General features: G+C 35.9%; 4 protein-coding genes across 6 annotated transcripts; 2 read left to right on the top strand and 2 right to left on the bottom strand.

Annotated features, from left to right (window-relative positions):
- The first annotated feature begins 269 nt into the window (after positions 1–269).
- Positions 270–3552, top strand: LOC120125400 (cell cycle checkpoint protein RAD17). Of its 2 annotated transcripts, XM_039143823.1 has the most exons (13): positions 298–327; positions 363–554; positions 642–699; positions 783–868; positions 954–1001; positions 1113–1172; positions 1310–1412; positions 1695–2008; positions 2085–2439; positions 2578–2703; positions 2855–3053; positions 3133–3193; positions 3293–3551. In XM_039143823.1, exons 2-13 carry the CDS (start codon positions 366–368, stop codon positions 3506–3508), a joined length of 1815 nt encoding a protein of 604 aa, XP_038999754.1. In that variant the 5' UTR covers positions 298–327; positions 363–365; the 3' UTR covers positions 3509–3551. The 2 variants fall into 2 exon arrangements, with proteins under 2 accessions (XP_038999755.1, XP_038999754.1); XM_039143824.1 differs by having other exon boundaries at positions 270–554; positions 3293–3552.
- A 38-nt stretch (positions 3553–3590) lies between these two features.
- LOC120125401 (calcium-dependent protein kinase 28-like) lies at positions 3591–7362 on the bottom strand. Its single transcript, XM_039143825.1, has 12 exons — positions 6822–7362; positions 6223–6353; positions 5974–6015; positions 5770–5881; positions 5597–5675; positions 5340–5509; positions 4945–5071; positions 4708–4823; positions 4504–4611; positions 4370–4432; positions 4089–4262; positions 3591–4015 (listed from the first exon to the last, which is right to left on the bottom strand). The coding sequence occupies exons 1-12, from the start codon at positions 7212–7214 to the stop codon at positions 3860–3862; spliced, it is 1671 nt and encodes a 556-aa protein (XP_038999756.1). The 5' UTR covers positions 7215–7362; the 3' UTR covers positions 3591–3859.
- A 2696-nt stretch (positions 7363–10058) lies between these two features.
- LOC120125402 lies at positions 10059–13124 on the bottom strand. Of its 2 annotated transcripts, none has more exons than XM_039143826.1 (7): positions 12802–13124; positions 11908–12308; positions 11768–11798; positions 11581–11654; positions 11323–11474; positions 10782–10862; positions 10059–10330 (listed from the first exon to the last, which is right to left on the bottom strand). In XM_039143826.1, exons 1-7 carry the CDS (start codon positions 12965–12967, stop codon positions 10252–10254), a joined length of 984 nt encoding a protein of 327 aa, XP_038999757.1. In that variant the 5' UTR covers positions 12968–13124; the 3' UTR covers positions 10059–10251. The 2 variants fall into 2 exon arrangements, with proteins under 2 accessions (XP_038999757.1, XP_038999758.1); XM_039143827.1 differs by having other exon boundaries at positions 11908–12280; positions 12802–12943.
- A 1365-nt stretch (positions 13125–14489) lies between these two features.
- On the top strand, positions 14490–15824 carry LOC120125494 (60S ribosomal protein L8-3-like). The gene is made up of 2 exons (XM_039143925.1): positions 14490–14984; positions 15411–15824. Exons 1-2 carry the CDS (start codon positions 14545–14547, stop codon positions 15751–15753), a joined length of 783 nt encoding a protein of 260 aa, XP_038999856.1. The 5' UTR covers positions 14490–14544; the 3' UTR covers positions 15754–15824.
- Positions 15825–20789: the final 4965 nt, after the last annotated feature.

Genomic DNA, 20789 nt, shown 5'->3' with positions numbered 1-20789 from the left:
ACATTTCTAGTATGTTTAAAATATAATTAATCAAAAGATAATGCATTACGTCGACGTTTTTTGTATGCGAAAACGTCATGAGGTATTGTGATATTGATAGTATAACGACCAAACCGATAAAAACCATTATATAGATACTAATTTGATAATTTAGTTATAGTACAGGGGCGAAAACAGCTATTAACCCTTCTTTAATCCTATTTTGTGATTAGCTTCCCTCGTACGCCTCACCCGTTTCCTAGTCTTCGTCTAAAAAGATCACCGCCCTTTTCATTTTTGAGCCCGCGAAGACAAACACTCGTCTTTCCCACTGCTTCCCATTTACTCTTCTAAACCCTATTCATAGTCTTTCTATTATACCAGCAATGGGGAAACGGAACACCGTCGTGATATCCTCATCAGACGATGATGATTACCGGCCTTCTTCGAGGTCCAAGCGGAGCTACGAGAAGCCGAAATCGAAGTCCTCCTTCAGTCGTACCAACCCTAGTAGAGCCAAAAAGCCTCGTCTCCAGAAATCTCGCTTAACCAAACAATCCAGCAATGTAGATGAGGTAAATCACTCTATTTCTTCTTCTTTTTTCTCATTTTTCTCTTTTTATTGTATGTGTATACGTCTTTGAATTCGTTGTTTAGTGCAGATGAGACTGGCTTTTAGAGATTTTGATGAGGTTTTGAATGGGTTCAAGGTTTCTTCCGGTATGCTGTGCATATTTTCCTCTTAATAAAGCTTCCATTAAAAAAATTATTATATGCCTAATTGGAAATAGAATATTGTCTAGGTTCTAAAAGGATCGACCCAAAGGAATTGTGGGTTGATAAACACAAGCCTTGTTCTTTGGAAGAGCTTGCTGTTAACAAGAAAAAGGTGAGAGTCAGTTTGATTTAATGTAATGTCCATTTGAATATCTTTAATCTAATAATTCACATCTTTTCCCTCTTGTCTGTTGTAGGTTGAAGAAGTTAAGTCATGGTTCGAGGAAAGATTGAGGACTCCAAAGGTAGTTATAGCGTATTAAAGTGGGATGCTGGGACGGTTATCTATTGCTGATGTTGAATAAGCATCTCCTTATTATTCTTCTTATACTTGTCCTTATCTTTGGTATTTACAGGGTGAGATTGGTTGTAGTTCTGTTCTCATCATCTCTGGACCGGCTGGGGTTGGAAAATCTGTAGGTTGTCTTGGAAAAGGATAATTTTTTCTACATTTTATGCAAGACACCATGTTGTTGCTATTTATGCATGTCTTGCTTTAATGATAGGACTACAACAGCATTTACCTGCAAGCTTAATTGATTATCATATGTAGGCCACTGTCCATGCGATTGCATCTAAGCTTGGGGCACACTTATGTGAATGGAACACACCTACTCCCACAATTTGGCAAGAACATGTTCATAACTCGAGTGCAGGTATTTAGGTGCATCTTTCATGGCGAAGTTGGGCAGAATCATAGCAGGTTTGCTATATGAAAAAATGATGTAAAAAACATCTATTTCATTGACCTGGATGCTGGGAGTTTTCATCATTAGCTGTTGTGTAGCAATTATGTTTTTAATAGTTGTGTTTGTTAACCTATTTGAAATGAAATATAAAATTTAGAATTGCAGGTGTGAATTATGGTTGTAAAGGCTAGTTTTCTTCTGAACTCCCCAATTGACTATTTTCTGCTGATGATGGCATATTGTTTCCAGGTATGAATTACACTTCTAAGTTGGATGAGTTTGAAAATTTTGTTGAAAGAGTGAGGAAGTATGGATTGATAATATCTTCATCTTTCAATCGGAACTCAAAGTCTTCAATCATATTGGTGATTGATGATCTTCCTGTAACTAATGGAAGATCAGCTTTTGAAAGACTTAAAAGGTGCTTGGTTCTGCTTGTGAGATCGACAAGGATACCAACAGCTATATTGATTACTGACTATGGCAATGAAGATTCATCAGACCTCACTGCAAAATGGATGGAAGAACTACAGTTGTCACTTGAGAGTGCTGGGGCTAGTAAGGTTATGCTTACAAGAAAATTGGTATTGGGTTTATACTCGTTTTCAGTGGTTGCTAATTTCAAGTAGGAAATTGCAGGTTGCTTTTAATCCTATAACAAATAACTCCATAAAGAAAACACTCTCTAGAATATGCAAACAGGAGCTCTGTAATGTGGTAGCCGAAGAGATTGATCTGATCGCTAAAGCCAGTGGAGGTGACATCAGACATGCGATTACATCTTTACAGCTCTTCTGTCTCAAACCAAATGTGGATCTTGGTTTATCTTCATCCAATTCTACTGTCAGTTACCCAAAAGAAAATGCAAATGAGCTCCATACTTTCAGCTGTGGATTTTCTTCACAATACGGCAGAGATGAAACACTGACACTTTTTCATGCGTTGGGGAAATTTTTACATAACAAAAGAGACACAGAAAATGTAGTTGCGTTAGGTATGTCTTGACAGAAAATTTAATAATTGTAGTTCTTTTCGTTGTTTTGCATGGGCTTGACCTAGTATGCGAAAAAGAAAAGTGGTAGATACATCTAAGTAATTTAGCTCTGATTTTTCTAAAAAACATTTGTCCCAGACCAAAATGTGTTTCGAGTAGGGGAGCAATTCTCAAGACTTCCTTTTAAAATGGATTCGCCTGAAAAGATACTCTGCCAAGCACATGGGCAATCAAGACCTATTACAGATTTTCTTCATGAAAATGGTACTTTATTCTGTCTTCAATAGCTTATGCTTTGAGTAATTTTTATCATTGTTCTTTGCCCTTCTTTGTGTGAGAAATATGCAGACCAAAGTTGGAAGTTGTTTTCCATCTGGTTTGTCATGCCTGATTTACTGCTATCCAACTCCTGCAGTTCTAGATTTTGTAAGTGACGAGGCAATGGATGATGCATGGACTGTGGCTTCATATCTCGGTGATGCCGACTTGCTTCTTTCTACCTATCGAAGGACTTCAACAAGACACAGTGAGGCAGAGAATGTGCTACAGTCAGCTGCTGCTTCAGTCGCAGTTCGTGGAGTTCTCTATGGAAATTTTCATCCATCCCCTTCAAGGTTCTGTTTTTGTGCTTTAGTTTCCACGACATTTACAATTTGCATTGTGGAGCCAGTTATGACTGTGCTATTGTACCAGATGGCATGCTATTCGCAAACCGAAGCTTTGGCAAATAGAGCAATCATTGTTTCACAATCAGGTGGTTTTGATGTCCAGTTTCCTTGGCTGTAGTAATTATGAATTTATGTTTTTTGGGGCCATTCAGTAAAAAAGAAAAGAAAATGTTTGGATGATGCAGAAAGAGATGCTAAGGCAGAGATTTACCGTTGATGGTGGATTGTCAAGCTTATCTGAAGTATCTGTCATAGCTACGGAGTATAGACCTGTGTTAAAATGGATTGGTTACAGAAAAGCTGAAGATATCAAAACTCACGAGTCCGACGTTGATAGCTTGCAAAGAACGAGCATGGATGAAAAAAGTGAAATTTCTGACGATGATATTGAAGACTGGTAAGAGATGATGGAACTACTCATTGTAAAATAATGACTTGCGTTTTTTTTCCTTTTCCCTAGATTGAAGATATGCAATAATTCTCCTCTGTAAATACTCTCTTTTGATAATTCTTATTAGAAGATAAATCTCAGCTTATGGCATTCTTCAAACACCAGATCGGTTTAAAAACACGAGAATGATTTTCATTAATAAATTTATCATTACAGATTTGGAGGGCAAAACCCAACCAAAGAAAATGTGTACATGATGACCATGTGTACCTGGACCCGTAACATTAACTCTTGTCACCCAAAAACACCCTGAGCCGGGGCAAATGCCCGCAAATCTTCCATTTTCATATCCATGCTAACCCTATTGCGTCCGAGTTTTATTGGGAATAGGTATATTCCGTGAACCAATGCTTGCACTTCGTAAAAGTCGACGAAACTCTGTGAGGCTTATTTTCCCATCTTTGTCGATGTCAGCCTCCTCAAGCAAAGGGTCAATGGAACCTTTTAATCCAGTGTGCTGCACCACCAACGGAACATTATTGTTCATAGAAAGCTGAGCTATCGATAAATACCAAAATAAAAATAGTTACCATTCTAAGCTCCTCCGTAGTTATAAATCCGTCTTTATCAACATCAAATTTCTCAAAAGCTGCCTGCGATCGCATCTGCCATTTCTCGGAATTGTGTTCTTCCATTTGATTCACATGTAGAGTTGCTGCGACGAATTCGGTGAAATCAACGAGTCCATCCGTGTTGCTATCAATCTGATATCAAAGGAAATAAACAACCTCACAAAGATAAAAAAAACCATCAAAAGAGAAACGAAAACGAAAAGAATGACCTTCAGACTGAACAGAAAATCTGTACTCACCGCTTGAAGAATCTCTACAACACGGGAATCCTTCATCTTCCATGGGATATCTTTAGCAAGGGCCTGCGTTATAACATCCCTATTAGGCTGGGAAAAAGGAAAAGATGGAACAGATGTCAAGCATGAATGTTTACCTGTCTCATCTCTTCAAGACTAATAGCACCATTCTTATCCACGTCGATTGCATCAAACTGATCCCGAAGATCGGCTATCTCCTCTTCATTAAGTGTGCTAGCCAATGCCTACAAGATAATGATAATAATAATACTCAAGCATCAAGAGGTGAACAACCAAAACCCAATCCACTAATGTTTCAAGAGGAAGAAAAAGTAGGTTACCCTCAGAGCAAATTGCTTCAATCGACTATACTTAACAAATTGCCGCATGTTGCTCAGAACAGATATATCAATAGGAATCTCGGATGCATCTCCTCCTTCTCTAACCCATGGGTGCGCTGAAGAAGTTGCAACCAATTAGAAATTCTAGAAATAGCCCTAAATTGAAAATGAAGAAAAATGATTTATTTTAGGAGCCAGATGCTAACTTGACATGTAAGATATGATTAAAAGACATACATAAGGCCTGAGCAGCAGTCAGTCTAGCCGGGGGATCCTTCACCAATAACTTCTTCACAAAGTCTTTGGCACTTTCGCTAATTGTCGGCCACGGTTTTTGACGGAAATCAGGCTTGTTCCTCAAAACCTGCAGTTATTGACAGTTGCATATGAATTATCCGGAAAAAAAGTCCATTAAATGAATAAAACCAGAATATAACACATCTGTGACGCACATTGTCAAGTGAATTTCAGAGGGAAAAGCATGGATAATCAGGGAAAACAAAAGATGGTAAAGTAACTCGGAAGGTCATATGACATGTGCATGGTGCAGAAACAGGCATAGCACAAATGCCTGACCCATAGAAAGCAATAAAAGAATATATCGAGATCCATGATTAGGAAACGGAATAGACCTCCCTAAATATGCCGTCCTTGGTCTTATCCCAAAAAGGCCGCTTCCCGCAAAGCAAAATGTAGGTAATTACACCGATACTCCATACGTCTGATTCTGGTCCTGACTTTCTTTTTAATACTTCAGGAGCAACATAGTAGGCACTTCCAACAATATCTTGAAACCTCTTCCCTGCATTTACTCTTAGTTCAAGATTATATTGCTTTGATGTTTGTCCCGTGAAGATGACAAGATTTGCAAGCCAAAAATGCCACTTACCAGGTTTGATGAAGTCCGACAGACCGAAATCTGTAGCCTTCAGAGGTGAGTCCTCACTGGTTGACTTAAATAGGAAATTCTACAGGCAAAAACAAAATGAAGGAACAATAAGCATGTAGCATGACTTCCTGAAAAGGAAATCTTACAAGCCATTTCAATGTACTTGAGCATACCTCGGGTTTCATGTCACGATGAACCAAGCCATGCAAATGACACTCAGCAGCAACTTTGAGCATTTGCCGAACAACTACTGCTGCATCTTTTTCACTATAGCGGCCATCCTTTCTGATAGAAGATGGCAAGCATAAGTTACCACCCGAAGTGACACTATCGAATACATTGACAGGAAGTATCAACTTAATTAAGTATATCCTTACTTGGACAATATCCGGTCCAGCAATTCTCCACCCTCGCATAACCTATAGTCAGATAGCACCAACACGAACTATAGTCAAGATACAAGGATTAATATGAAAACATATATGTATAGGTGAAGGCCAAAGATGTATCACCAGGAAAACAAAACTATTTCATGCAAAAACTGAATATCAAAAGACAAGAAAATCGAAATGACACGAATAAGTGAAATGCAGAACTGAATGGAAAGATAAAACATAGAAACTTACTCCATAACAATGTATACATAGGAGCCATCCTCAAATGAATTATAAAACTGAACCACATTCTCGTGGCCTTTCAGGGCCTCCAATATCTTGACCTCTCGCTTGACATCCTCGGCAGCAATCGGAAGAACCATCTGCTCCGAATCCAGGGGTTTTAAGGTAAGATATAGAGGGGAAAAAAATAAGTTCCACTATGCTTATACAAATTTGGTGCCGGTTCGAAACATAAAACAATGCAGATAATTAAAGGTTACAGCTGCACATGAAGTTTCAATTATGATATTGATCAAATTCAACTACTCCTGAAAATCATATTAAGCAAATTTTACACAGCAAGATCTTAAAACTTCAATAAATAAGATTGCTAAACAGATGCAAGATAGAAAATAAAAGGAAATTAAAATATATAAGCAACAAGGAATCCAGAATGAAAGGCAAATTTCCCACCATTTTCGAGAATTCTAATTCAAATTGATCCTAAAAGTTCCATATTTTAAGTTGACAGCCGAAAAATAATTAAAAAAAAAACCCCATCTTGAATGTGAAAATCAACCCAGAAGCATAATGAACCAAAAGGATTTATAAAAACGTGAAATGTATACCTTTTCTTTATCAATTCTCTTAACGGCCGCACGATCCCCAGTTTCCTTGTCCGTGGCAACGTAGGTGTAACCAAATTGTCCATGCCCCAACAATTTCCCGATCGTGTATCGCTTGTCGAAATCTTTCCGGTACCCAAAATCCGAACGCTTACCACAGGGCACGACCCCGCTTTGTTTCTTCGAATGATTCTTCGCTTTGGGCTTTTGAGGCTGAGAATCCCTCACCTGTTGTTGCTGTTCTTGTTTAGCCGATGGCTTATGTTTCCCCTTTTTCTCATTGGTCGCTGTTGTTCTCGGTGCTGCGGTGGAGGGCCGTTCTTCTTTGCGGCTGCTGGCGCTGGGGTTGCTGCTTCTTGCGCCACAGACTTTGGTGGTGGACGAACAGATCCCCATGACAATGACAAAGAGAAAAGGGCATCAAAGGAAGGAGCTTTAGAGATGCATTCTCATAGGGAGAAAACAGAAGAAAACAAATGAAATAAATAGCAACAAAAGGAGACAAATGATTAAACCTCCCCAAACAGAGAGAAATCACTGGAAACAGGGGAGGAAGAAAGGAAGAAGATATTTTTTAATATTTCTTTTATTAAATGATCTTATTTTATGAAAAATATCAAACATAATTTAATTTTGTATTTTTAGATTCTATTTTCTATTTGTTTTTCCCCAAAAAAAAAAATCAGCTGTCTAACTAATTTGATTCCCGTACCTAAATTAACTGTTTTATTATCAAATTTAGTTAAAAATATTTTATTACAAAATCCAGACTACTTTAGTTAAAAATAAAATATTTAACAAGGGAAAATTCAACGGCACAAGTTACATATCGAAACGTACCACTAAAGCGACGTACTAAAATGTACCACAGGTAAATTTATTCTTATTATGTAAATATTAAAAAGTTTAAGGATTTATTTAAAAGTAATCATTTATTAAAATTTAATTATAATTTTAACTTTTATAACTTAAAAATTCAAATTCTAAACAAAATAAATAAATAAATTATTATTTTTAATAAAAAATTATAATTTGTAACTTCTAATACTCGCGGGTCTCAACAAATTTAATCGCATACTATTTTATAACTTTTAATAGTCGAGTGACTCAATAAAACAATATCTTATAATCAGAAGATCATTTGTATATTTTACCCTAAAAATAAATTCTATTTGACTATATTATCCAAGCCAATGATATTTTTTTATTCTATTTATATTGGCCCAACCGCTTATAATTTTTTGGATTCGCCAACTCAACAATCAAATTATTCTGAGTTTTCCAAAACTTTAAACTCTTAATATAATATAGATACGTCAAGAGTGAAATTAGAAGTTTCCTATGCATAGTATCAAAATTCATCTTTTAACGTTTATATGAATTTCTATTTCTATTTTCTTTTTAAATTTTAGTTTTTAAAATTTTATTTTGAGAATAAAATAATATTTATTTAGATGTAATATTTATTACATGTAATTTGGGAGCTACCAAGAATTAAGTTTTATAACAGAAGCTTTACTGTTCTCCATTTGGACTCTTTTAAAAGCTTGTGGCACAGGTTTTACAATAGAGGAGGTGCTGCCATGAGATACTAGAAGTATAGGACTCTGTGATCTCCGAATTTTTCGACTATTGGAGTAGCGAAGTTAAACTTCCTGAACAGAGGCCAGGTTGCTAATGTATCTTTCGAGATATAGGTGGATGTAAAGACTTGTGCTCCACTCTGGAAGTCACTCTTTTAGGCTGCAAAAGGTAACTGGAACAGATATGATATAAAAAAAACTTGGGAAAAAGAAAATGTTGAAGATTTGCCCTTTAAATGGCATATCAGATCAATGTGATTAGAGCTAATCAAGAGTGCTACTAACATTTTTCTATGAAAGCAAGAAATTGAAGATCAGAAAAGGATTTTGCCTTCCCAATATCGTTTATGTTCAAGGAATTAACTGTTGGATATAAATATAATAATAAGTATAGTCTACTGAACTAGCCTAAGATACACAGAAAATAACATTAGCTCAGCCTTTAAGAACATCTGTTGACAGAAGTCTTCATGTACCTGCAACCGGCTGTTTATAAACCCGCAATTGATGATTCGAACTAGTATTGGTCCTCGCAATGTAGTCTGCAACCTAGTTCGATTCCCTCTTAACTCGAGCAATTGTAACTTGCCATGTTATGTCAAGTAAAGCGTTGATATTCCAAACACTGCAGCATTGTTATCCGACTCCAGGGCAACCTTCCTATAACCTTCATGCCACGCTACATTAAGACCATTGAAATCGCCCAAAACTCAGCTTGCAACAACACACTTCCAGTTCCCACTTTCTATAACACACTTATTAACCAGTTTAATTTCCATCCAATCCTCTATAGGCAATGATGGGAAAACACAGAATGTAAGCGTACTGACCTTACCACCATATACAGTCTCGGACTAAATGCAAACTCGATTCCGATTCATGGCCACACAGCGGACACTGAGCATTGTCCAAAATAACAGCAAAAGGGATGACTACCCGAGACCATATCAGTTGTTAGATCAGCATGTTGCACGTTTTCAGGGATATATCAGGGTCAAATATTAGGATGATCAGATTATTTAACTTTAAAAGTTCAGAGGCTTATTAAACATAAAATTGGAGACAAGGCTTAAATTGAAAAACATTTAAACTAATGGGGATTTAAAAAAGTTTGGGGCTGCACGTTTCTACCAGTTTAGGTACCAAAGAAGATTTTCGTTTAACTATACAAGGGGTGAGTGTACAAAGGGTACGTTTAAATGTGGTGTAATAGGGCATCATACGATGGGAAGTGAACATTTTTCAAATGAATTTAAAGAGTGAAAATTATATTCTTATGCTTAATTTGCTATGGTCTAAGAGGGACATTTGGTACAATGGAAAATGGACATTTTTAAATAATTTATTTTCTATTTAGTGTTTTGGTGGACTCGTTGTCGATCCAGCGGATCCTGGCGGGAAGACCATTTCACCATACATTTTCTGAGAAGACTTGTCCGAGATGGTCAGAGGTTCTTTCTCTCTTATTCATCATAGAGACAGGCAAGGAGGGAGCGACACCGATGGTTGCTACTGTGACACCGTAGATGTGGGTCCATGTTTGTTTCTGTTTTATGGAACCAGGCTGAAAGATGTTGTATCATGGAACCAGGCAGGCATTATGGGCAAATACCAATCAATCTGAATTGGGCCATATACACCACAAGGTTTTCAACCATTTACACAATAAATACCATTCAAATTATACAATTTAGTATTATACAAGAAGTTATATAAAGTTCTGCACCATTCTCAATTCAAAACTCATAATCATAACTAATGAAAACCAAACCTATAGCTTTTGTTTTTTTTGTACAAGAAAGTAAGGAGAGAGAAAACAAAATAACCTGAGTAATGTACTAGAGAAATCTTCATGAATCAAAACCGGCATTAAATGGAGACAGTGCCACGTTTACCGGCTGAGTCACAGTCTCTCTCTGAGTCTTACACCTGCATGATGAAAATTAACCGCTAAATGTGAGTTTTCTCCAAAATAAAGTGCATTATCTTCCTTTTAAGTGAAGTTTGCAGTGTCAAATTGTCAACCTATTGGTGTTACCCTCCCAAGGAGGGTAAAGGATCAGGGCATTAGGGACTCACTCCTAGCTTTGAAAGGATGCTATGAAGTGGATGTCTTAAGAAATAAAAGTTTCCACAATTATCGTATAAGATTCATGCAACGATTTAAGTTATTACTGTACATGAAACTACCGACAGAACAAAGAAAATTGCCATTAATCTTGAGCAGGCAACCATATATAAAGCAGTTCTCTTTCTAATAGTAAATCACTTCAGACATCAAATTATTGATGGGTATAAGACACATCAATAACATCATGTTTCGGAAGATCACAATGCTTGCATAAATCAGCCTGTAAAAGCCACTAATTTATCTACAGACCTATTGCATTGAGCTCGAGATGCATAATTGTGATTGTTGCATTTTGTACACATCCAATCTCCGTTGCGCCATTGCTTTGCTCTGATAAATGGAGAATGTTAAAATTTGTAGATTTAAAAAGCAATCCTCTGAATCTCATGAAAAATATCATATTTGTTAGACGTATTACTAAGCATCTTAATGCAAAAAAACTGAACATAAACCTGATTGGATTCTAAACACAGAAGTTCATAATACGTTACCAATTAAGTGACCATTTCTTTAGCATACTACAATCAAGCCTACAATAAGTAAGAAACAAGAGAACTGAAAACTGCACTCTATAAGCAAACAAAACCAATCCCAAGAACAATTCCAGAAGCTAAAAATCAGTGACAATATCCAACAAGATTAAAGGATTGAAAAATATAATAAAATAAAGATATCATTGCCATATGTTGACAAAAGAGTCAATTATTATCTACCACATGAAATGAATGACGAATTTTTCCAAGATATATGAAAAGCATGTATATAAGGGATAAACATAATCGAAATTTACCCTTTTCCAAGAAGGGTTGTTGCAGCTTGAGGAGGGAATGGAACGGGCCCTGGCCAATTTGAAGCGGCAACAGGGTTTAGACTGGGATAGGAAGGATATGCTTCGGGTTTTGGGTCACTGGTGGCTCCTACTATTTGGTCAAATCTAGGACCCTGCAAACCCAGAAAAGAGCAACAGTAGTTCAATAGATAAAAAATGTCAAAACCTGCTGGAAAATAACATTAATTATACATGTCACTACAGAAACCGATTACTTACTTGTCCTGAATTCAATCTTTTATGATCCCAATCATGTACAAATTCTTCAGATGTTAATCGCTTAGTTCCTAGTGCTATATAACCCAAAAAAGGAAAATAAAGAGGTAAAGATTCTATCACTAGTAGTAAAACCAACCAACAGATCAGAATATAAGCATTAAAACCAAAACAAAACAAATGAATGTACCTGGTGGTATGGATGCATTGCAGTTTTTGCACTGCAATAAAACCAGATTGATCAGAAAAATAATGACATGGAATATGTTGTAGAATTTGTAAAAAGAACAAAGAAGAACGCACAATCCATTTTAGGCAGCAAGATACGACCTGAGAACGTGAAGAGTAATTATGGAAGCCACAGTTGCAAATCCAGTCACCATTTCTCCATCCCTTTGGAACAGAAAGCGGCTGATTACCAGGATTGGCATATGGAACCCCAGGAGTTTGGTTTCCAGCTAAAGGCCATGTGGATGCTGACTGAAGTCCGTAATTATCAGCACTGCCTACATGCCAGTTAGAAGTCAAAGGAAGCAACTGCTGGGGAGAACCACTGCCTAAAAATACCACATTCATCTTTTGTTCCAGTGTTCCTTGGGCCCTGGCAAAATAATGTGAATAAGTTGGGAGAGAAGCTCCGGCCATTGCAATAGTCGGCATCGCCGCTATCTCCTTCAGTTGCCCGCACTTTTTGCACTTTTCTCTTGATGCATAATTGTTGTTAGTGCAAGCTATTGATCCATTTGCCACACACACCCCAACCCAGAATGCAGCCACGAAGAGGACAAGGAAGCCAAGCACATACGCACACCAACAAGTTCATCCCATAGTACCAAAATACACATACAAAAAACACAAACCACTCAACCTAATTGATACTGATTACCTAACCTCAACTTCGCAAAGCACATATCACCATGTATTTCATTCAACAAATGAACAGATTGTATTCATAAAAATGGCAACTTTGCCAACAATTACCTCTCCAAAGTCATTTTTTAAAGATAACCAATTTTCAAATCAGTAACTAGGGAAAGCAATATCTAATCTTTACATGCCCTTTGTTCCATCTCAGCTCAAAACACATATAACCTACAGAACCCAAAGTTTTACCAAAGAACCCACCTTTGATATCTATTCTTAAATTTAATAATTGAATTAAAACAGAAGAAGAATCAACATAGTAATGAGAAAGGATGGAAAGAGAAAGAAATATGAACCGACCAGTGCAGATCCAATCACCAATACGAGGAAGCCATTTGGAATCAGCCGGGGTTTTGGTGTCAACAAGAAGACGAGGCTGCTTGCATCTGTTGCAGAAAGATCTAAAGGCGTAGTTCCTGTTCTTGCATCCGCTGCACTCCCAGTCTCCTTCTCTCCCTTCTCCCATTCGTTCCCCTCCCCCTATTAAATCGTTTGTTTATATATATAATTCAAAACGAATAATAAGTGCTTGTTGTTGCTTGGGAAGCTGAATAAAAGTGAACAAGGAGGTTGGGGGGGGCACCCTGTCGGTAATTGAAAACTGCGGCAAAATATGTTAAAGTCTTGGGATTTGGGTTCAAGCGAAGCGTATCGAATATCGATCGATATGGGGTTGAAAGAACATTTTTTCTTCCTCGGACAGGGCCTAAACCACGACAGAGACAAGGCCTTTTTATACACACTGTAGATTTTAAGGTGATTGTTTATGTGTGCTTTCTTTGGGTTACAGGACACAAGCCCATATGTTTTCAGCTCAAGATTGATAATCCAAAGCAATCAACATTGAGCTTGACTGCGTAATGTGCATGTTCCATTTCGATTTCATCTCCATCAGGGATGGATCTAGGGGTGGAGTGTAAGTCTTATTTTTTTTATATATAATTTAATATATTATTATATTTTTTATTGATGATTTAATTTTATATTTTTTTTAAATTTTATAATTTTATATTTATGATATGAAATTATACGTCCGTTCTTAATGATCTAAATGTTATTGAGCTTTACTTAACATAAATTATATGCTTCTTAGCGATTAATGTTAACGTTCACTACGTTGTTTCAACCTTTGAATTGTTGATGAAGAACGTGGTTGCTTCGGTAGGAGAAAACATACATAGTTGTTGTCGGAATTGTATAAATAGTTTAGTAAGAATAACTTTAATCGTAATGTTAGTGATTTTTTTGTCATTATATAATTGATTTATAATTGATGATCAAGAGTTTTATGATAAATGAAGTAAAGATGAAGTTCGATATAAGCCCATGACCCAAACTAAGAAGTTGAACATGTTTAAAGGGAGGGATAGTGACATTCTTAGTGTAATAGAGAGAAAATGGACCTTGTTGTTAATGCTTAAGATATAACACATTTTTAATGCTATTTAATTTTGTTTTAAATAGATTTAGATTATATTTTGAGATGATATTTTTATCGTTACTATTTAACTTATAAATGATAAATAATTTTATTTATTTGATTATCTTTAAGCAAATGACATTTGCTTTTAAACATTCTCTTTGATTTTCATAAATCTTTTTTGAGTTTTATCTTGAGTTGAGAGAAGAGCAATATTATTCAAATCCACTTCATTTTTTTAGTACACGAAATTTAGAGAAACTATATTAGTCTCAGAGAATTGTTCGTCCGTAGTAATAATTATACACATCGTAACGAATTTACCTTTAAGACAATTTATTCATGACATGATTATTGTTTGATTATTTTAATTAACATTTTCCGATCAGGCAGATCTAATTTTTTTTCAGGATGAATATATATATATATATATACATGTAATCGCTATTAGGCCCAACACTGACAATTCCAAAAGCCCAAAATCCAAAACCCTAGATTCAGGCAAAATAATCACCATATATATCATATATTGACGCAAACTCAAACCTTCATTCCATACCATCTCATTGGTCGTGAGCGTCTCCTAGAGACAGATCTCCTCACAGACACACGACATTCACTAAATGGGACGAGTCATCCGAGCTCAGCGTAAGGGTCCCGGTTCCGTCTTCAAGGCCCACACCCACCACCGCAAGGGTCCCGCCCGTTTTCGCAGCCTCGACTTCGGCGAACGAAATGGCTACCTCAAGGGTGTCGTCACCGAGGTCATCCACGACCCCGGCCGCGGCGCCCCGTTAGCACGCGTCGTCTTCCGCCACCCGTTCCGTTACAAGAAGCAGAAGGAACTCTTCGTTGCTGCCGAGGGCATGTACACCGGACAGTTCGTGTATTGTGGTAAGAAAGCTACTCTTGTGGTCGGAAATGTTTTGCCTCTTAGATCTATCCCTGAAGGAGCCGTCGTTTGCAATGTCGAGCACCATGTCGGTGACCGTGGGGTTTTCGCTAGGGCTTCTGGCGATTACGCTATCGTTATTAGCCACAATCCTGATAACGATACCACCAGGTAATTGATTCTTACTATGTTTCGAGTTTGATTTGGAACCTTTTATGTTTGATTTTTATCTGAAACTGTACCTATGTCATCTTATATTGTTTTGACTATTTCTTATTCATTTCATCTACCTTAAGGTTTATTACCTATATATATATGCTTGAATTTGGGCTTAACAAATGAGAAAACTGAGATTGACCCTAATTGTCTTATGAATTGATGGGATGTAAATGAAATAGCATCTCTTAGGCACAAGGATTATGCTTTCAACCGATGTTATAGTTCAATAGTTGCTTTAGTTCGAAATTCTCGTGCTTACATGTGGAATTTCATTTTATCTTAAGGTGGTTGTGTTTAAAAGATAACTGTCTTAATCCTTGTGTGTTGATTAGTGAAAGATGAACTTGGTACTGAGATTCTTGGATTGTAATTTTACAGGATCAAGCTTCCATCTGGGGCGAAGAAGATTGTTCCAAGTGGTTGCCGTGCCATGATTGGACAGGTTGCTGGAGGTGGTAGGACTGAGAAACCCCTCCTTAAGGCTGGTAATGCTTTCCACAAGTACAGAGTGAAGAGGAACTGCTGGCCCAAGGTCCGTGGTGTGGCTATGAATCCAGTGGAGCATCCCCATGGTGGTGGTAACCATCAACATATCGGTCATGCTAGTACTGTTAGACGTGATGCTCCACCTGGTCAAAAGGTTGGTCTTATTGCTGCAAGGAGGACTGGTAGACTCAGAGGGCAAGCTGCTGCTACTGCTGCCAAAGCTGATAAGGCATAGGTGAAGTAGGATACTAGTAGTTGTTTTAGTTCTTTTGTCGTTCATATTTATTTTATGTTAAAGACTGTTAACGAGCTTGATTTTTCAGATAATGCTACTGTTTTGAGTTTGTTCAAGGGATGTTTGTGTTCTGAAGTTGGGTTTTTACTAGAAAGTGTTTTATGCCATCCTTGTTCTATTGGTAGCTTTCATAAGGATATGTTTTACTATTAAATGATGTTTTTTTTTTATTTGGATGTTGATGAAGTAATGAGAGGTAAGGGAGAGATGGTTCCCAATTAGACATTTGGTTATAAAATGTTTGGGTGGCCATTGTAATAGAGGTTCATTTTTAACAAAAAAAAAATTCAAATATTTTTTAGTATCATCTGTAGTACTGACTAGCTTTCTCTTCATGATCGTTTCATGAGTAGTAGGGGTGTGCAAAAAGATCTGAACCGACCAATCTGATCTATGATTTTTTGATGATTCGGATTGGATATCCAAAAAAATGTTGGATACGGATTGGATAAATTTCAATTTCAGATTATCTGAAGAAAATTGTGTTTTTAAAAATTAGATATTCTTTAGCTCAATAAATGAGTAATCCACTAACCCATTAAAATTTTTAAATAATAAAAATTAGGATATTTAATTATTTATTGTGTGAGTGATTGAATATAAAAAAAATATAGTAGAGGTTTCAAATAAGTTAACTGAAAATTTTTAAAACTAATTTTTTTGTCGAATTAAATTTTATATTTGGATTTGATATTCAAATAACCAATTCAAAATTTTGGATATTCGATTCTTTCAGATCGAATATGAATTACTACTTTAGGTATTCAAAATTTTCGGATATTTTGAATTTTGGGAGCGGATCTGATATGATATTTGAATTCATACACCCCTAATGGGTAGTAGTGATGTATTAGATGCGTTTTAGGTGTAAATTTATTTTGATGAAAATAAATGTTTAATGATCTTGTTAAAAATCTTTGTTATTCTTGTTAAAAAGTTTATGAATTAAAGCCCCAGCACCACAAGAAGAAGAGCAAGGTGTCATTCTTATCGATTTAACGTTCTTGATGAAAAAAAATGTGAATCAATAATCTTATTAATTAAATTGAGCACATGAATCTAAAAAACAATGAGAATTATTCATCTCTTTCAATTTATTTAAGATTTAATTATATGTTTTTAATTGTTTTCTGTTAGATTATGTTAATTTTAAAATCCTCTTAAAACTTATGAAACTATATATAAAAGTTCATAATTTTTGGGGGAGGTTTATAATTTTCTCAGATTTTAGAGATTTATAATGTTTATTCAATAATTAGAATGATATAATTATTTTTTTGAAAAGATATATAATATACTTAAAAATTAGTTTCATCCTCTAACCATAAATTAAAATCAAAATTTAAAACATTGAATATTTGAATGAAATTTTTATTGATTTTTAGTAAGTTTTAAATAAATTATTAATGTAAATATAAATATTTTATTATCAATCATATCACAAATGACTATTGATGATGAATGATGATTAATTGGTAATGATAGTAAAAAAGAGTTAGGGGTTGTTTGTTTACTTCATAATGATTAAGTGTTAAACGATTCAAATGCTGAATGTTTTGTTTAATCAGTCAACACTGAATCATTCAGAGGTGCGAAATAAACGTGCTGAACGATTCAACATTCAACGTTGAATGCTTCCATTAAGAGGTAAACAAACAGCCCCTTAGTAGTGCTTTTTAAAAAAATGTCACACTATCATGATATTAATGATGTAATGATTTGATGATAAAAACAATATAAAATTATAATACTAAAGTTAAAGTATTCTAAAATTTGGTAATAAAATCGTATATAAATTAAAATCTAGTGAATTAATATATAAATGAGAAAATCGCCTCAGTGACCAAAAATACCTTATAATATACGATTTTAACCAATTTTTTTTGGATTTGCCAAAATGACCAATAAAATCGCAACGCGATATAAAAATCGCAACGCGATTTAGAAAATCGCAACGCGATTTAGAAAATCGCAACGTTAAAAAGAAAATCGCAACGGTCAAAAGAAAATCGCAACGCGAGCTTCCAAGTTCGCAACGCGATTTAGAAGAAAATCGCAATGCGATTGATAGAATAGTTAAAAAAAATTTTGTTTCTTAAGAATTTTCTCTAAAAAGATAGTATCCGCGCGGACGTGTCGAAGACACGTATTACCACGACCACGACCACGACCACGACCACGACCACGACCACGACCACGACCACGACCACGACCACGACCACGACCACGACCACGACCACGACCACGACCACGACCACGACCACGACCACGACCACGACCACGACCACGACCACGACCCGACCCGAGACGAGACGGCGGCGGCGGCGCGCGAGAGTCCCCCTTGTCCTCTTTCACTCAACAAGGAAGTGCAAAATACAAGCCTTAAATATAATTCCCAATAGTGTTTCCAATACTATGTGGGATTGAGCATTACCAACACTTGTTCCCAATATCATTATTCTTCAAAAGTTATCATCCATTACAATATGAATTATCGATAATAAATTAATTCATTTTAATAAGTATTTAAAATTATAACTTGATAAATACATGAAATAATTCTATTATTAAATAAAAAATATATTTTTTATATTAAAATTATTGAGATAGATATTTACTATAAAAGTAAAAGATTTTTTTTTCACGTACAACCTCTATGTGAATTAGTTTCACAATAAGGTATCGGTTATGCATTGGATTCTTTCGTATTAGATGATCTTTAATAAGATCATCATCATCATTCTTTTGTTCAACAATACCATATATTAATGAGGTATATTGGTTCATTAACACGACTAATTCATATTGTAATGGATGATAACTTATGAAGAATAATGATATTTGGAACAAGTGTTGGTAATGCTCAATCCCACATAGTATTGGAAATACTATTGGGAATGGTATTTAAGGCTTGTATTTTGCACTTCCTTGTTGAGTGAAAGAGGACAAGGGGGACTCTCGCGCGCCGCCGCCGCCGCCGTCTCGTCTCGGGTCGTGGTCGTGGTCGTGGTCGTGGTCGTGGTCGTGGTCGTGGTCGTGGTCGTGGTCGTGGTCATACGTGTCTTCGACACGTCCGCGCGGATACTATCTTTTTAGAGAAAATTCTTAAGAAACAAAATTTTTTTAACTATTCTTTTGACCGTTGCGATTTTCTTTTTAGCGTTGCGATTCTCTCAGTCGCATTGCGATTCTCTCAGTCGCATTGCGATTTTCTTCTAGATCGCGTTGCGACTCTCTCAATCGCATTGCGATTCTATAAATCGCATTGCGATTCTCTCAGTCGCATTGCGATTTTCTTCTAGATCGCGTTGCGACTCTCTCAATCGCATTGCGATTCTATAAATCGCATTGCGATTCTATCAATCGCATTGCGATTCTATCAATCGCATTGCGATTTTCTTCTAAATCGCGTTGCGAACTTGGAAGCTCGCGTTGCAATTTTCTTTTGACCGTTGCGATTTTCTTTTTAACGTTGCGATTTTCTAAATCGCGTTGCGATTTTGATATCGCGTTGCGATTTTATTGGTCATTTTGGCAAATCTAAAAAAAGTTGGTTAAAATCGTATATTATAAGGTATTTTTGGTCACTGAGGCGATTTTCTCTATATAAATTAAAGCTTAGTGATTAATGGGATGATTTACACTATAGAAATATAGTGAAACGGGAAAATAACTATTTTCCGATGAGTAAGAAAAAAAAAATGATGAAAGTACAGAAAAACTATTTATCTTTTAACAGCCTCAAATTCATCCCTAAACTGTAACCCATTTCACTTCGTCAACAATCACCTCTTCTTTAGCTCCGATCAAGGCCTATCGCCACCTCTCTCCTAATCTGCTAAGAATTCTAAAACAGAGAAGAAATTTAAACCAGATGCAAAACTTTATATTCTTCCCAGATTTGGAAACCTAGCTGTTTCTGGTTTGCTATCAAATTGCTGCTGCCACTTGTTGGCTGCTAAAGGTTAGTTTTTACAATGTTTGATATTTGTTTTTCTTTTTTTTACAATGTTTGATGTTTATTTTTCTTTTGTTTTCTGATGATTTATTTCTTTTTATTTTTAGAAAATTGTTGAAAGGAACTGGACTTACTATCTCATTGTTGCCCGTGCTTCGAAAATTTAACTTGCTTTTTATTCAGCGAAAGTTTGGATTCTAGTGCCTTGTTCTTTATTGGTTCGACAAGAATTGACGTAGTTACAAAAGTGACTTTTAAAATTGACAACTTTAAATTCCACTGATTTTGTTTATTCTTTGTTTTGTTTCTGTCCTGAGATTTCTAAATTTCCATTCGTTCACTGCTTAGGATTAAAGCACACAAAGCTTTGAATGTCGACTTCATCCTAATACTAGTCAAGTCTAACTTGAAACATGAGAATAATTCATTGTGGGAATTGATGAAACTTAATCTGGTGATGAGTGTTATGATATGGTTTTATTTGTGGGTCTATTTGTTAGTTGTTTTTGAGCTAAAACTTCAGTTTTGGTGAAAAAGTTTCCTCTCGGATTCCATAGAAAGTTATCTTTAAAGGTTGCATTCATTGCCTTCAGTGTGCAAGATATGTGAATTCAATTGGGGTCTTTAATTATGCCTAGGCCTTAGCTTTGTCTTTTCATGTTTCTAGATGGTTCTTTGTTGAAGTGTCTTTAATTATCACGATGAGTTATTTTATGTGTTTCTGCTAATCTACTGTGAGAATAAACAAATATGAGTTCCATTCGTTTTGTGGCACTTGATTTTGGATCACTACAAAAAGCCTTAATTTAATTATTTTCACAAAAATGCTATACAAGTGAAATAATTATAATTGCCAGGAATTTAAGTATAGGCTTGAATCTTCTATTTAGATTTTTTTTTCATTCTGGCTGACATTTCAAATTGAAACTATAGATGGTGAAGTCAAGTAATTTTGTGGAGAGTGATAGTATCTCAGCATCGAAAGCGACTTGGGATGACGAGCTCGCAATGACATTTT

This window comes from Hibiscus syriacus, unplaced genomic scaffold (assembly GCF_006381635.1).
Source record: "Hibiscus syriacus cultivar Baekdansim isolate YM2019G1 unplaced genomic scaffold, ASM638163v2 tig00110430_pilon, whole genome shotgun sequence".
In the NCBI taxonomy this organism is placed as follows: domain Eukaryota; kingdom Viridiplantae; phylum Streptophyta; class Magnoliopsida; order Malvales; family Malvaceae; genus Hibiscus; species Hibiscus syriacus.
Note: the sequence above shows the minus strand (reverse complement) of the source record. Positions and strands in the feature narration are given on the sequence as shown.